The sequence below is a fragment of the Trichosurus vulpecula genome, chromosome 3 (genome assembly GCF_011100635.1).
Source record: "Trichosurus vulpecula isolate mTriVul1 chromosome 3, mTriVul1.pri, whole genome shotgun sequence".
NCBI lineage: Eukaryota > Metazoa > Chordata > Mammalia > Diprotodontia > Phalangeridae > Trichosurus > Trichosurus vulpecula.
Window position 1 is genome coordinate 92,132,392 of NC_050575.1, and position 14,472 is coordinate 92,146,863.

The 14,472-nt window shown below is 41.5% G+C and overlaps 1 protein-coding gene across 4 annotated transcripts in view; it reads right to left on the bottom strand.

Moving 5' to 3' along the window:
- Positions 1–5,627: 5,627 nt before the first annotated feature.
- FBXO38 (F-box protein 38) overlaps positions 5,628–14,472 on the bottom strand; it is a 119,345-nt gene continuing 110,500 nt past the window's right edge. For 3 of the 4 annotated variants that reach the window (XM_036750854.1, XM_036750855.1, XM_036750856.1), the window contains 5 exons: positions 13,630–13,796; positions 11,486–11,631; positions 8,553–8,656; positions 7,830–7,943; positions 5,635–6,587 (listed from right to left, as the gene is read on the bottom strand). In XM_036750854.1, coding sequence (XP_036606749.1) covers positions 6,409–6,587; positions 7,830–7,943; positions 8,553–8,656; positions 11,486–11,631; positions 13,630–13,796 — 710 coding nt within the window. In that variant the 3' untranslated portion in view covers positions 5,635–6,408. Of the gene's footprint in view, positions 6,588–7,829; positions 7,944–8,552; positions 8,657–11,485; positions 11,632–13,629; positions 13,797–14,472 lie in introns of all 4 variants that reach the window. The other variant, XM_036750853.1, reaches the window with a different exon arrangement.

Below are 14,472 nucleotides of genomic sequence, written 5' to 3' on the forward strand. Positions count from 1 at the left end.
CAGAGTAATACTACACAGCATAGCAGCTCATACTTATCTAGGACTTAGAGCAGGGGTGGGGCACCTGTGGCCTTCTAGGTCTTTAAGTGTGGCCTTTTGACTGAATCCAAACTTCACAGAACAAAGATTCAAAAGGCTGCACTTGAGGGCCTCGAGGCCCTGGTGAGAGTTTGTGAAGCACTTGACACACCCTCATTGGATCATTACAACACAGTAAGGTAGATGGTATAATTTCCACTGCTCCCTGCCCCCTTTTTTTTACAGAGTAGAAAATCAAGGCTGAGATTTCCCAGCGTCATACCAAGATGCAAACAGGATCTATTGATTTCAAGCATCACACTCCATTCAGTACCCACAGGCTGTCACCAAGGTCCTTTTCTGTCCTCACATCGTGTTCTATGTTCTAAGATTCTGGCTCAGCCATTACGTGATTGTTGTACAGATAGGCTGCTGGGAGAGTGGAATGTGCGAGGCTCAGGGTTGTAAATGCCACTTACAATCAGCAAGCAGCGCCCTCCAGTGGCTGAGCTGAGCACTGCTCAGAAAACTTATTTCTGCTTCGTCAATAGGCACATTGGTCTGGTGCTCAACGAATCAACGTGATACAGACGCAGCACATACTTTTTCCTACATGAACACGAGCCACTTTTTTCAGAGGATGTAGACCTGAATTTTATGTCCCACTTCCAACACTTACGGTTTTATGTATATAGACAAATCATTCCACCTCTAAATAGTTGGGTCATTCCTGTACTATTTACTTCATTGGGCTGTTAGGAGAGAACTTGGTAAACCTTCAGGAACTATAGAAATGTAAGTTATTTCAGAGCTTCACTCATGTGCTCTGCTCCAGCTGAACTGCAAGCAGGCCCCTGTCCCTTCAATGCTTTCCAGTGTCTCTGCTTACATCCTTCCCTATGCCTAGAAGGGCCTTCCCTGCATCTCCACGTGCTGAAACCTTACCCCTCCTGAAAACCACACTTCAAGGACACGTGTTCCAAGAGGGCTTCTCTGAGCTCTCTCACACAGAAATAAGCTCTCCTTCTTGAGTGCCTATAGCAGCTTTTACTTACTTTAAGGCAGCACTACTATTTGCCTCATATTACTTTTGTCTTACCTCCCCCTACAACACTATGAATCCTTGGGAGTAGGTCACTGCCAAATGGTTGTTAATAATCCCAATTTCTACAGCTCTAGATGCCTAAAGCAGCCCTTCACAATCTGTGGCCCATCAAAGGATTCCGGGTGGCCTGCAGGCCCCAGGTCGTACAGGCCTGGTCTAAAGGATACTTTCCAAACAACCGTATGAAGCAGGTGGTACAAGTATTAGCACTCTCACTCTACAGGTGAGGAAAGTGAGCCTGACAAGTGACTTCCTCATGCCACTAACATGTGAACCAAGACTCAAACTCAGGTCTCAACTCCAGGCTCAGCATTATTCCTTCCATAGCACAATGCATCTCTTGTTGGAAAATTATTAAAATATAAGCCAAAATCTGTTTCCTTGTCACAGCTCCCAGTTTGTCCTAAGCCCTTAGGATGTCTGAAGATATTAATCATATCCCTCTCCCACAGGCATCATTTTTAGTCCCCTCACTTGCCACATCTGTGAACAAACGACAGCTCAGGGTTTGGTAACCGTTTGGAGTTTACAAAGCACTTCCCTTACAAAAACCTTGGAGGGGTAAGTAGCACCAAGTCTCATCCCCATTTCACATGTGAGGAGACTGAGGGAGGTTCAGAGATTAAGCACTTTCTGTGTGACCTTAGGTAAATGACCTTAGGTCTGTTTTCCTCAACTGCAAAATGAAATTGGATTAGATGATCTCTGAGTCCTTTTCAGTTTTAAATCCTATGATCCCAAGTAACTGTAGAGGGAGGTAGTTTTTGGTATGTCAGAAAGAGTACTGGCTCTGCTGTCAGAGCACCTGATTTCCACTCCTGGCAGCCACTGGCATGAATAGCCTTGAGCAAGTCCCTTGACTTTTCTGAATGTTTTCCCCATCTGTAAGATAGAAATAATACCATTCACACTCTCCTACAAGACTGCTATAAAGTGCTCTCCTAATATGTGAAGTGGAAAATGAAGGTGAATTCTTATTGTTAGAATAAATCCTACATGGCCACATCTCAGTAGCTATCTCATCAAACCCTTACCTGTTTAGTAATTCATTCCTCAGCTGGCCCAACAAGTGACCCTCTTGCTTCTACTCAAAAGACTTACACTGACCAGGAACTCCACGTCTCTCGAGGCAGTTGCTTCCACTTTGAAATAGCTCTAATTGTTCGGAAGTTTCTTCTTTAGAATGGGTCCAAGGGGCAGAGCCAAGATGGCAGCTGGAAAGCAGTGAGCTCCCCGCCAAGTCCCCTCAAAAACCTATAAAAAATGGCTCTGAACCAATTCTAGAACTGCAGAACCCACTAAACAGCAGAGGGAAGCAGGGCTCCAGCCCAGGACAGCCTGGATGGTCTCTGGCTGAGGTCTATCCCACACAGAGCTGGGAGCTGGGAGCGGAGCACAGCAGAGCCCAGCGTGAGCTGCTTGGACCAAACAGACCAGGAACCAGGCGGAGCGGGCCCTAGCGCCCTGAATCAGTGAGCTGCGGCAGTTACCAGACTTCTCAACCCACAAACACCAAAGACAAGAGAGAAGGTTAGTGGGAAAAGCTGTGGGAGTGGAAGGAGTTCACGGTTCGGCCACCGCCCCCGGGGCAGCGGAGGTGGGGCAGCTACAGCTGCTGTTGCTTCCGGCTCCAGGCCCACCTGGTGGGAGGAATTAAGTGGCGGATCAGAGCAGGGGTGCACAGCCTGCTGAAAATCTAAGCCCAGTCCGGGTTGGGGGTTCTTGGGGAAGGAGGAATGCTGGTGTGGCAGAGCTGGCACCTCCCCCCCAAACGTGGAACATAGAACTCTTTAGTCTACAAGCAGTCATACCCTGCTAAAAAACTCAAGGGTCAAGTTAGTTGCTTGGGAATATGGCCAGGCAGCGAAAACACGCCCAGATTCAGTCTCAGACTTTGCATTCTTTCTTTGCTGACAAAGAAGACCAAAACATACAGCCAAAAGAAGTCAACAAAGTGCAAGAGCCTACACCAAAAGCCTCCAAGAAAAACATGAACTGGTCCCAGGCCATGGAAGAGCTCAAAAAGGATTTGGAAAAGCAACTTAGAGAAGTAGAGGAAAAATTGGGAAGAGAAATGAGAAGGATGCGAGAAAACCATGAAAAACAAGTCAATGACTTGCTAAAGGAGACCCAAAAAATACTGAAAAATACACTGAAGAAAACAACACTTTAAAAAATAGACTAACTCAAATGGCAAAAGAGCTCCAAAAAGCCAATGAGGAGAAGAATGCCTTGAAAGGCAGAATTAGCCAAATGGAAAAGGAGGTCCAACGGACCACTGAAGAAAATATTACCTTAAAAATTAGATTGGAGCAAGTGGAAGCTAGTGACTTTCTGAGAAATCAAGATATTATAAAACAGAACCAAAGGAATGAAAAAATGGAAGACAATGTGAAATATCTCCTTGGAAAAACCACTGACCTGGAAAATAGATCCAGGAGAGATAATTTAAAAATTATTTGACTACCTGAAAGTCATGATCAAAAATAGAGCCCAAATATCATCTTTCAAGAAATTATCAAGGAGAACTGCCCTGATATTCTAGAGCCACAGGGCAAAATAGAAATTGAAAGAATCCTCCTCAAATAGATCCCAAAAAGAAATCTCCTAGGAATATTGTCGCCAAATTCCAGAGCTCCCAGATCAAGGAGAAAATACTGCAAGCAGCCAGAAAGAAACAATTTGAGTATTGTGGAAACACAATCAGAATAACCAAAGATCTGGCAGCTTCTACATTAAGAGATCGAAGGGCTTGGAATACAATATTCTGGAGGTCAATGGAACTAGGATTAAAACCTAGAATCGCCTACCCAGCAAAACTGAGTATCATGCTCCAAGGCAAAATATGGATTTTCAATAAAATAGAGGACTTTCAAGCTTTCTCACTGTAAAGACCAGAGCTGAATAGAAAATTTGACTTTCAAACACAAGAATCAAGAGAACCATGAAAAGGTAAACAAGAGAAATCATAAGGGATGTACTAAAGTTGAAATGTTTTGTTTACATTCCTACAGCGAAAGATGATGTGTATGATTCATGAGACCTCAATATCATAGTAGCTGAAAGGAATATGCATATACATATGTTTATATGTGTGTGTGTATATCTATCTATCTATATATATATGTGAATGTGCATGTATGTATATATGTATGTGTGTGTGTGTGTGTATATATATATATATATATACATACACATATATATACACACACATATATACACATAAAGAGAGAGAGTGGACACAGGGTGAGTTGAAGATGAAGGGAAGATATCTAAAAGAAATAAAATCAAATTAAGGGATGAGAGAGGAATATATTGAGGGAGGGAGATAGGGAGAGATAGAATGGGGTGGATTATCTTGCATAAAGGTGGCAAGAGGAAGCAGTTCTGTGGGAGGAGGGGAGAGGGCAGGTGAGGGGAGAATGGGTGAATCTTGCTCTCATCAAATTTGGCCTGAGGAGGAAATACCATACATACTCAATTGGGTATCTTACCCCACAGGAAAGAAGAGAGGGAAGAAGATAAAAAAAGGTGGGGATGATGGAGGGGAGGGCAGATGGGGGTGGAGGTAATCAAAAACAAACACTTTGGAAAGGGGACAGGGTCAAGGGAGAAAATTCAATAAAGGGGGATGAGTTGGGAAGGAGTAAAATACAGTTAGTCTTTCACAACATGAGTATTGTGGAAGGGTTATACATAATGATACACATGTGGCCTATGTTGAATTGCTTGACTTCCTAGGGAGGGTGGGTGGGAAGGGAAGAGGGGAGAGAATTTGGAACTCAAAGTTTTAAAAACAGATGTTCAAAAACAAAAAAAAAAGTTTTTGCATGCAACTAGAAAATAAGATATACAGGCAATGGGGCGTAGAAATTTATCTTGCCCTACAAGAAAGGAAGGGAAAAGGGGATGGGAGGGGAGTAGGGTGACAGAAGGGAGGGCTGAGTGGGGAACAGGACAACCAGAATATACGTCATCTTGGAGTGGGGGGGAGGGTAGAAATGGGGAGAAAATTTGTAATTCAAACTCTTGTGAAAATCAATGCTGAAAACTAAATATGTTAAATAAATAAATTTAAGAATGTCAAAAAAAAAAAAAAAAAGAATGGGTCCAAATCTGTGTCTCTGCACCTTCTACCCAATGCTACTAAGTCTGGCCTCTAGAATCAAGCAATGCAAGTTCAAATCCCTGTTTCACCGGAAGGCCATTTGAGTACGTGAAGATGGCTGGCATGGCCCAGCCCAAGTCTTCTCTTCTCCAGGCTACACATGCCCAGTTCTTTCAAATGATTTGCTGTGGCATGCCCCAAACCTGATTAGCAAAGTATTTTTTGCCCTTACCCCAAGTTTTGCAAGGAGCTAAATATCCAACTAAACAAAAATCCAGACATCATTTCAGCCTGCATGCAATCATTCTGTCTCCATGCAGTGTCACCTGCTGCCATCTGGAAATAGGGTTCTGGGTTGAAAGCAAAAAACAAAAACCTCAAAATAAACAAAAAAAACCCAGTTCGTAATAAAGTTTTATTTTCATATTCCAAGATAAAACAAATACACAATCGAATGTGGAAATAAATAACTAGAAAATGCTTTGGAATTCAGGTTTTCAAACTCAGGGAATTTCAGTTGATAAGCCTTTTTTATTTACTTGATTTTAAGAAATGTGGAAACTGTAATGCTTTTAAAAAAAATAGAAAGTACAGTCTCGTACAGAAAATCTTATTCCACCCTCTCCAATCGTGTTCTCCTATGCTACAGCACTCAGATTTTTTTTTTTTTAATGCACTCAAGACACACAAACTGCTCAACAGATTTACTCAAACAGACTCGCTCAGGAAGAAAAAGGCACAGATTTAAGGAGACGCCAATGATTTTTCTGAATGTAGCAACTGAGGTCTTGGCTTGGCAAATGAAGAGACACTTAGGAACTGAAAGAGCCAAGAAAAAAACAAACAAATGTGTCAACTCTTCTGTATTACCTGCCTTCATTTAAATGGATTTTTAAATTAAATTGTATAAACATATGATATAAAGTCTGAGCTCCAAGAAGCTTCCCCCCCCCCATATTTCTGCTATGTACAAATCTTTGTACACACTGTTAATGTTCCTTATACATTTACTACATACTCTACACCAAATCAAGCCAGGATCCCCCACCCCCTTTGAGGACCTGGCCCTGAGACATTGCAGTGCACTAAGGCAGCCCAACATATCCTCTTGTTTTCTGCCAGAGGAATAGCTGGAAAGTGGGAGTGACCAGTGGCTGGCAGGGCACACTCCACCCAATCATATGTAGTCGTCCTCTACTGGCTCTCCATTGACATCACAATAGTGGATGAAAATGGCAACCACTCGCTGAAAAACTCCCTTCTTCATCTGACGCAACTCTGAGATTTCCTCCCCTATTGTTTCCATACAGATGTCGGCAGACAGCTGCCCTTTCCTCCGGGGAGCGTAAATGGTGGCTGGGAAGAGAGAGAAGGGTGGGGGAGAATGACATGATTACTGGAAAGATTTCAAAACCCAGTTTCTAGTTTCTGCATATAGCTTCTTGGAGGCAGCCTTATTACATAGACAGAACACCTTATTGAAAATAACAGCAAAGGGTTAAATGAAAGCAAATAAAAATCTCTCAGGAGCAGTATGCCTCAGATAACATCATTAACTGGTTCTATGAAAATGCAATTTTAGGCACAATGATGGCAAGCAGCATTACATAGTACAAAGAGAAATGTATTTAGAATTAGAAGTATTCAAGTCCTACCTGAGTTTGCTTCCTGGCATTGCTATTTTCTATCCGCACATGAAAAGTCTCTTATAACCTATTTGGGTCTTAGCTTTGTAAGCTAAAAACATGAGAGGATTGGAATAGATGACTGACCTCTTAAGTCCCTTCTAGATCTGGGTTTAGAATTCTATGATCCTTTGACTAGATGACCTTTGAGGAATATTTACTATGATTTGGTGGCATGTGTAAGTTCATAAAGCAGTCTATCCAATCAAGAGATATTTGATTCAAGTCAAGTATATCAGTATTTCCCACAAACTTCTTGTAACTTGAGTGAATTACAATGAAACCAATTCCTCTTTAAGCTTAAGGACAAATATCAAGGAAAATTTTCAAATACTGGCATAATTAAACATGTCATTTATAATTGATATCTGCTTTACCTTTCGTACCATAGTTAATATGAAGTTCTAGGCAGAAAACGTAGGAAATCAAAATCACAACATTTTAGAACTAACTAAAAGTGACAGAGGGTTCAAAATTCAAGCCCTCACTTGAACAGAAATCCTCTCTACAACAGACTCCACAAGGAGCCCTCCAGAGGTGCAGAACCCACTGTCTTCTGAGGCCATTCATTCCATTTCTGGAGGCCTTGTGTGTCAGGAAGTTCCCCCTGTAGTGAGCCAAAATATGTCTTCCTGGAGCTTTGTCCTACAGCTCAGTTCTGCCCTCTGGTCCAAGCAGAATAAACCTATTCCCTCTTGCAGATGAATCTCAGCAACTATTAATTCTTTATGTCGACTGTTTGCTCTTTTGTATATAAACTAGGGCCATTTTTGAAAGTGGGGAAAAAAAAAACCCTTCAATTATCTTGAGAAAATTTCAAACGGTTACATTCCTGAAGAACACTCAACTAAAATATCAGAGGTCTCAAAGCAATCAAGTACAACAAAACTAGAGTACAGCAAGAAGTAATTACTTCTTTCATCATCTTCAAAGTCATATCTTGCATAGCTATTAGGCTCTGCTGTCCGTAGTGACCTCAGCCACGGGAAGTCTGTAATCATGGAATATGGGGCTCCATCCACAACACCTAAAACAAGGATACATACAAGAAAGTCCATTTTTCCAGAGCCATTGACAAGAATATCAGCTAAAGAGAATCTGAGGTGTGTTCTCCCCACTAACCCACCATCTAAGAAGCACTATAGTAGAGAGGAGGGATCACTGAGAACCATGAGATATGGGTCCTACTCCTGCTCCTGGTACAGGCTAAATGTATGATTTGGGGAATTCCTTACTTTTTCCTCTGGACCTCAGTTTTTTCTTTTATAAAATGAGTACATTTGACTGTCCCCTAAGGTCTTTTCTAGCTCTTATCATTCTATGTTCTATGATCTTTTCCTTAGTATAGCATTCTCAGTTTTTTCAATTCTTAAAACTTTTAAAACTATACCAAAGGACTACTATTGCGAACTCTCTTCATGGAAATGTAAGTGAGCAGACCAACAGTCATCATTCCTCATGTCCTACTATTGGCAGGGATATGAAATCAATCTAAAGTCTTGGTTTTTGCCAAGCTTACCTTAACTGCTGGCCTAATATCTATGTATCCTATACAAGCACCTGTACTTGCTCAGTTTTTTAAGGAAACAGATGTTTTTCTTTCATGTGTGCAACGACTCCAACACTTCATGCTTACCTTCTAAAGTATAAATCTCTCTTCCCCAAGGGTACTTGGTATACTTCTTCAGGTCTCCTTCACTTCGTGTGGCTTCAGGAAAAAACTCATACTTAATGAGTTCTCTGCAGGCAAAGGGGAAAACATAATATAAATTACAGAAATGAGAATATTTTAGGGGAAAACTGTCAAAATACTGCTTATAGTTGAGGGGCTGATTTTATTGTACTATTTATATGCACAGACAGCAAGCACATTCTAAGCCTTGTAAAGTGGAAAGATTGTTAGACTTTAAGTTGGGAGACTTGGGTTCAAGTTCTGGATCTCCCACACACTAATATCATCTTGGCCAAGTCACTTCACTTCTCATATACTCAGTTTCTTCCTTTTTATTAAAAAAAAAAAGAGCATAATAACCCTGGGAAGGCACTGATGTATTATAAGGAAAGTGTTTCACAGGCCTCAAAGGACATTAAAAATGGGAGCTGTTATTAAGGGTTAAGAAGAGGAGAAATCAGCATGACAATGGCTCTAATATCCTGGGTGTTTGTAAGAAACATTACAATGTTAGAGGTATCTAAACAAAATGAGCTCTTTTTCCTATGCATTTATTGTGAAAGATACATAAAGATAAGTATTCAGAGAAACTGTCTTATATTTTTGAAGACAAGCATTCTCCTGAAGAGTAAGAGCTATTTTGAAAGGAATTATATGTGGTGGTCATGTTCTGCAGTCTTTTCTTAGGGAGTTATTGAGCACAGGAGGGTGTGGAAGTATCAGGGTCATACAGGTACCAGTGTTTCCTGCTAATTGACTAAGGAATATGGTATTTACTGTAGCCAATGAGCTGTTAGATAAATCAGAGGTTAGGTGAGGGCAGGAGTTCTGGAAGAAAGACCCCACTGCAAGTTTAGGATTAGACTAAGGGAGCATTTGGTTTATGGTCAGGGGTCTTGTGAGGCTAATAAGATAACAGATGTAAAGCATTCTGCAAACCTTAAAGCACTACATAAATACCAGTTATTATTATTACTAATCCTATCATTATTATTGTTGTCAAAGCTTAGAGTCATCAAGCCTTCAGCCTGGTGACAACTTCATTTCCTAAGCCTTCTGCTGAGCCCAAGCAATGTTTTTTAGAGCAGTATGTCCCTTGACTCACCTCTTAAACAGGCCCATTCACTGAATGGCCCTTACCTCACTCTAAGTGAGAACCTGAAAAGGCCTTAGCCTAAAAGGGCCAGAGTCTCCCATTGCATCCTGGGCCATCTCCAGTTGTCCTGGTGAATATCAGGCCACTGGACCCAGATGGCTCTGGAGGAGAAAATGAGGTTGGTGACCCTGCACAGCCCTCCCTCACTCAAATCAAAGTCAACTTCAAGTCATGTCATCACTTCCCTGATGCCATGGTCCTCTTCGAAATCAAAGGACAAACACAGGAGCAATACAGGGGTAGGCTGGTAAATGTTTTAATAACTGGAAGAAAAAACTGTATGCACACCCTTTCAAGTTTAATCTGCATTACTAGTTCTTTCTCAAATCTAGATAATCAACAAAAGAATAGATTAAAGCCCTGATTTGTAACGTAGTTCTTACTGATTTCCATAGTACAAATGTTCATGCTGAAAATCAGTTTGTTAGAGCCGGCTTCAGCACACCCCTGTTTATGGTTATTTTTGACTTAAATGTGGCACAAGTCATGGGCTCATAAAGGTCACATTTGAATTTCTGATGAGGATAGGGACAGGGAACATGTTTAAATTAAGAAGCTTAGGGACAGCTAGGTGGCACAGTGAGTGGAGCACTGGCCCTGGAGTCAGGATGACCTGAGTTCAAATCCAGCCTCAGACACTTGACACACTTACTAGCTGTGTGACCTTGGGCAAGTCACTGAACCCCCACTGCCTCACCCCCCCCCAAATTAAGAAGCTGAGCATTATTCAGTTGCTACTTCAAGTAACTGTTGAATGCTCTGATGTTCACTCATCTGTCACATATTATAAATCGCTCTTTCTCTATAAGTAAACACCTCTGCCAGAAACCTCACTGTGCTGGGTAGAATGTGAAAGAAGACCAGACACCTAAGGGACAGGGTGAAACGGAGGGGTAGTAAAGATCTGTACTCACATGACAAAGGCTGAGGCTTCAGGCAAGCCATTCAGCCTCTCTAGGTCTTAGTTTCACGGACTAGATGATCTATAAGGTAGCATTCAGTTCTAACACCCTATGACCCTAAGAATGTGACTTTGGCTACCAAGCAGTAGTTAGATACAGGCAGAGTTCAAGAGGCAATGTGGTATCACAGAGAAAGAGTTGATTTTCTTGTCAAAAGACCTGGTCCAAGTCCTGGCCTCAACACTTATTAGCTACGAGTTAAGGGAATAATAACACCTGAAAAACCTACCCCACAGAGTTGTAAGGAATGTGTTTTTATGAATCTTAAAAGTGCTACAGAAATGTGAGTTATTAATTCAAGAAAGAAGCAAAGTAGGATAGAATTCCTTAGGTACAGATTGAGTCCTATTCATGATGGGCTCTGGGACAGTTATAAAAATAAGATGGCTTCCTGCAGGTTTCATCACTTTTCATTCTAAGTCGAAAAAAATCACTTCCTGTCACTTATCTTAAGAGGCTTTGGTTGAGTGTCCTCCCATAGAAACACAGAGGCAGAGTGGTTCAGGGAAAAGAAGGCTGGCTTTGGAGTCACAGGGCCTGAGTTTGAAGCCTGGCTCTGATACTACTTGTGTGGCTTTGGGCAACCTCTCTGGGCCTCAGCTTCCTCAGTTATAAAATGAGAGGGTTGGATTAAGTGACCACTGAGGGGTCCGTCCCCTTAATTGGACTATCTCATTGGACTATGATTGCCTTAGCACCTGAGTCACCTGTGGGCACCGCTTGTCAAAAGTAGGAAGATCTTCAGGCCTCTCTAGGCCTCTCTGCAGATGGATACTTACTGATTGATGTTTGCTATTGTGTCCATCCAACTGCGAATGCGAACCTTGTTCCGCACATTGGGAGGATTACTGAATTCGTGAATGATACAGATGTGATAGGGATAAGGGCCGCTGAATATCTTCTGTTCCAAAGTCAGTGTGTCGACCTAAGGGGAAGGATACAGATGGAAGGCTCAGAGCCAAAATGGGTCAGGAAGGGAGAGCCAAAGGAACAACAGAACTACCCCTCAGAGATGGGTTGTGAACACAGGACAGCCCTCGGGGTCTAACTTGGGCACTGTCACTTAACTAGCTGTCTGGGTGTGGAAACAGCTTTCTCTGAGCCTTACCAGCTTACTCAGCTATAAAGTGGGAACAATACCACTCACCATCTGTACTTCATAGGGTTGCTGTGAGGAAGGCACTTTGTTCAGCTAGAGAAATTCAGGTTCTTATTAGAAGGTAACATAGTATAGTGTAAAGAGCCCTGGACTAGAAGAAAAGGTCAGTTAGCTACATCTCTCTGAGTCTGCTAATCTATAAATTAAAGGACTGGACTAGACTATCTCTAAGATCTCTTCCAGTCCTAAATTCCTGTGATACTTATACTCTAACCTTTAGATTGTAAGCTTGTTAAAAGCAGAGATCATGTCTTTAACTTATTTTCCCCTTAATATCAAGCACAGTATTTGGCACATGTTTGTACATAGTAAATGTTTATTATTCATTCAAATAAATAGCTTTTTATTATGGACCTGCTACGTGCAAATGCATTGGGTTAGGAGATGGGGGATATAAAAAGAGAAACAAAGACAGTCTCGGTCTTTAAGAAGCTACAAAATATAGTAGGGGGAATATTTAACTCACACTCTCAAATACGCTAAGATACATGACAAGCACGAGTAGGCTACTTCTTATAACCAAAAGAATTGTGCAGAGGCAGCATAAAGGGCATCATCATCTGAGAGACAAAGGACTGGAAAAGGAGGTGGGCTAGACATATGATGACAGCCCACATGCACTTCAAGTATCCACAAAATGTCAAGAAATTTAGGGGAAGGTCCCCAACATGCTGCAGGTAGGGGATTTATGGTGGGATGGGATGGGTTAAGAGTTGGACAGGATGAGAAGGCATGGATGGATTGCAATTTGTACCATGGGAGGTAACACCTACATCAATGAAATCACAGATCCATTAGAGTATGAAAAAAGTACAAGAGAAGCAAACAAGTGCTATGAGATGGAGAAATCACTTTCAGATGAGGGGGGAAAAGGAAAGGCTTTCTGTAAGAGGTAGCATTTGGGCTGGGCCTTGAAAAAGTCTACAGGCTAAGATCTAATAGGTGAATGTATGAGGGTAGAGTGATCAAAATGCAACACCATTATTCAAAAGCAGAGCTAACTACCCACTTCTTTGGGTAATAGATGAAGAAGGCATTAGAGATACAGGGTAGAGTATGAGTAAAAGTACAGAGATGGGAAACTATGAAATGGATGCAATGATGGCAAGTAGTTCATTTTGGCTAGGATGTAGAATAGGTGAGGAGGAGTAGCAAAGGTGGAAAACTAGGTTAAAGCCAGATATTGAAGGACCCTGGATATTAGTCCCTACGTTCAAATCTGACCTCTACCACTTACTATTTTGTATAGTGGCTTGGGAAAGCCACTGAATCTTTCTGGGGCCTGGTATCTTCATCTGAAAAATAAATGGATTGGACCAGGTGGCCTCTAAGACCCATTCCAGTTCTAAATCTGACTTCATCTTTGTTTAGAAACCAAAAAGGATCAAGGCCTTTGAACTGTGGAGTAATATACACACATACATATACTCTCCCTCTTTCTTGATTCCATACCACCAAGACCCATCTGCTAATAGGTACAAGATAAATTAGAGGAAAAAGAATGAAGAAAAACAGACAAGTTAGACCACCGTGAGTCTAGGTGACAGGGAAAGAGGGTGAGCGACAATGCCACTTTCATCTGCCTGGCTGAACTCTAAGGGTTTAGAAAAACTTTACTATGGCAATTTTAATAAAGGACTACAGGGTTCATTCTTAAGAGAAATATGTGGGGGGATAGTGTAAATGCAAAGATCTAAAAAGTGAATGTTTGGAGTGGGGTGATCAAAAACCAACCCCATTAATTAAAAGTAGAGTTAGCGTTACCTGCTGCATTGGGCGAAGGTATATAATCCGATTTCTTTCTGCAGGCATCCTTAGGATTTGATCTAGTACCTGGTCCATGTTCAGTTTCTTGCACTGAGCATAGTCAAATCGGTTCACAATTGGTGCATTTTCAACTTTCAAGTGCTTCAGGACTCGACATCTTGTAGCTACAAAAGAAAACATAAAGTTCTAAAGTCCCAAAAATACAACCAAAGCAACACAGAAACACAGCTTGTTTTGACTCATTTCAAAGACTAGCCACAATCTTCCTAGACTAAGATGAAGTTGAACTCAGAGGAGGTACAGTGCAGTAGAAAGTGTGCTGGATTCCGAGCTGGAGAACCTGGGTTTAAATTGTGCTCTGCTACTTACGTGACCTTTTGACCTCATGTGTCCTTTGACCCGGGCAAATCACTTAATCTCTGGGCCTCAGCTGCTTCATCTGCAAAACAACTGGTTAGACTAGATGACCTCTAAGGTTTCTTCCAGTTCGATTTCTATGATCTAGGATTATCACACTCACTTGTGAAGTACTTTAAGGTTGTAAAATGGCTTATCACTTCAACTTAATCTCACAAAATTGTGGGATATGGGGCATATTATATATTTTTTTATAGGTGAGGTGATGACTTACCAAAAGTCACAAAACTAGTGTGTGACAGAGTTAAGGCCAGAGCAGTTTTGTTTTTTTTTTGACTCCAGGGTTCAATGGTCTTTTTCATCATACCAAATTACCTCTTTAGACCAATCACATAGTTCAAAAAATTTGGACAAAAACTTCACAATGGACAGATACCAGAAGCAGTTCAAAACAATGATGGAAAGCCATGAGAATCCCCTTAG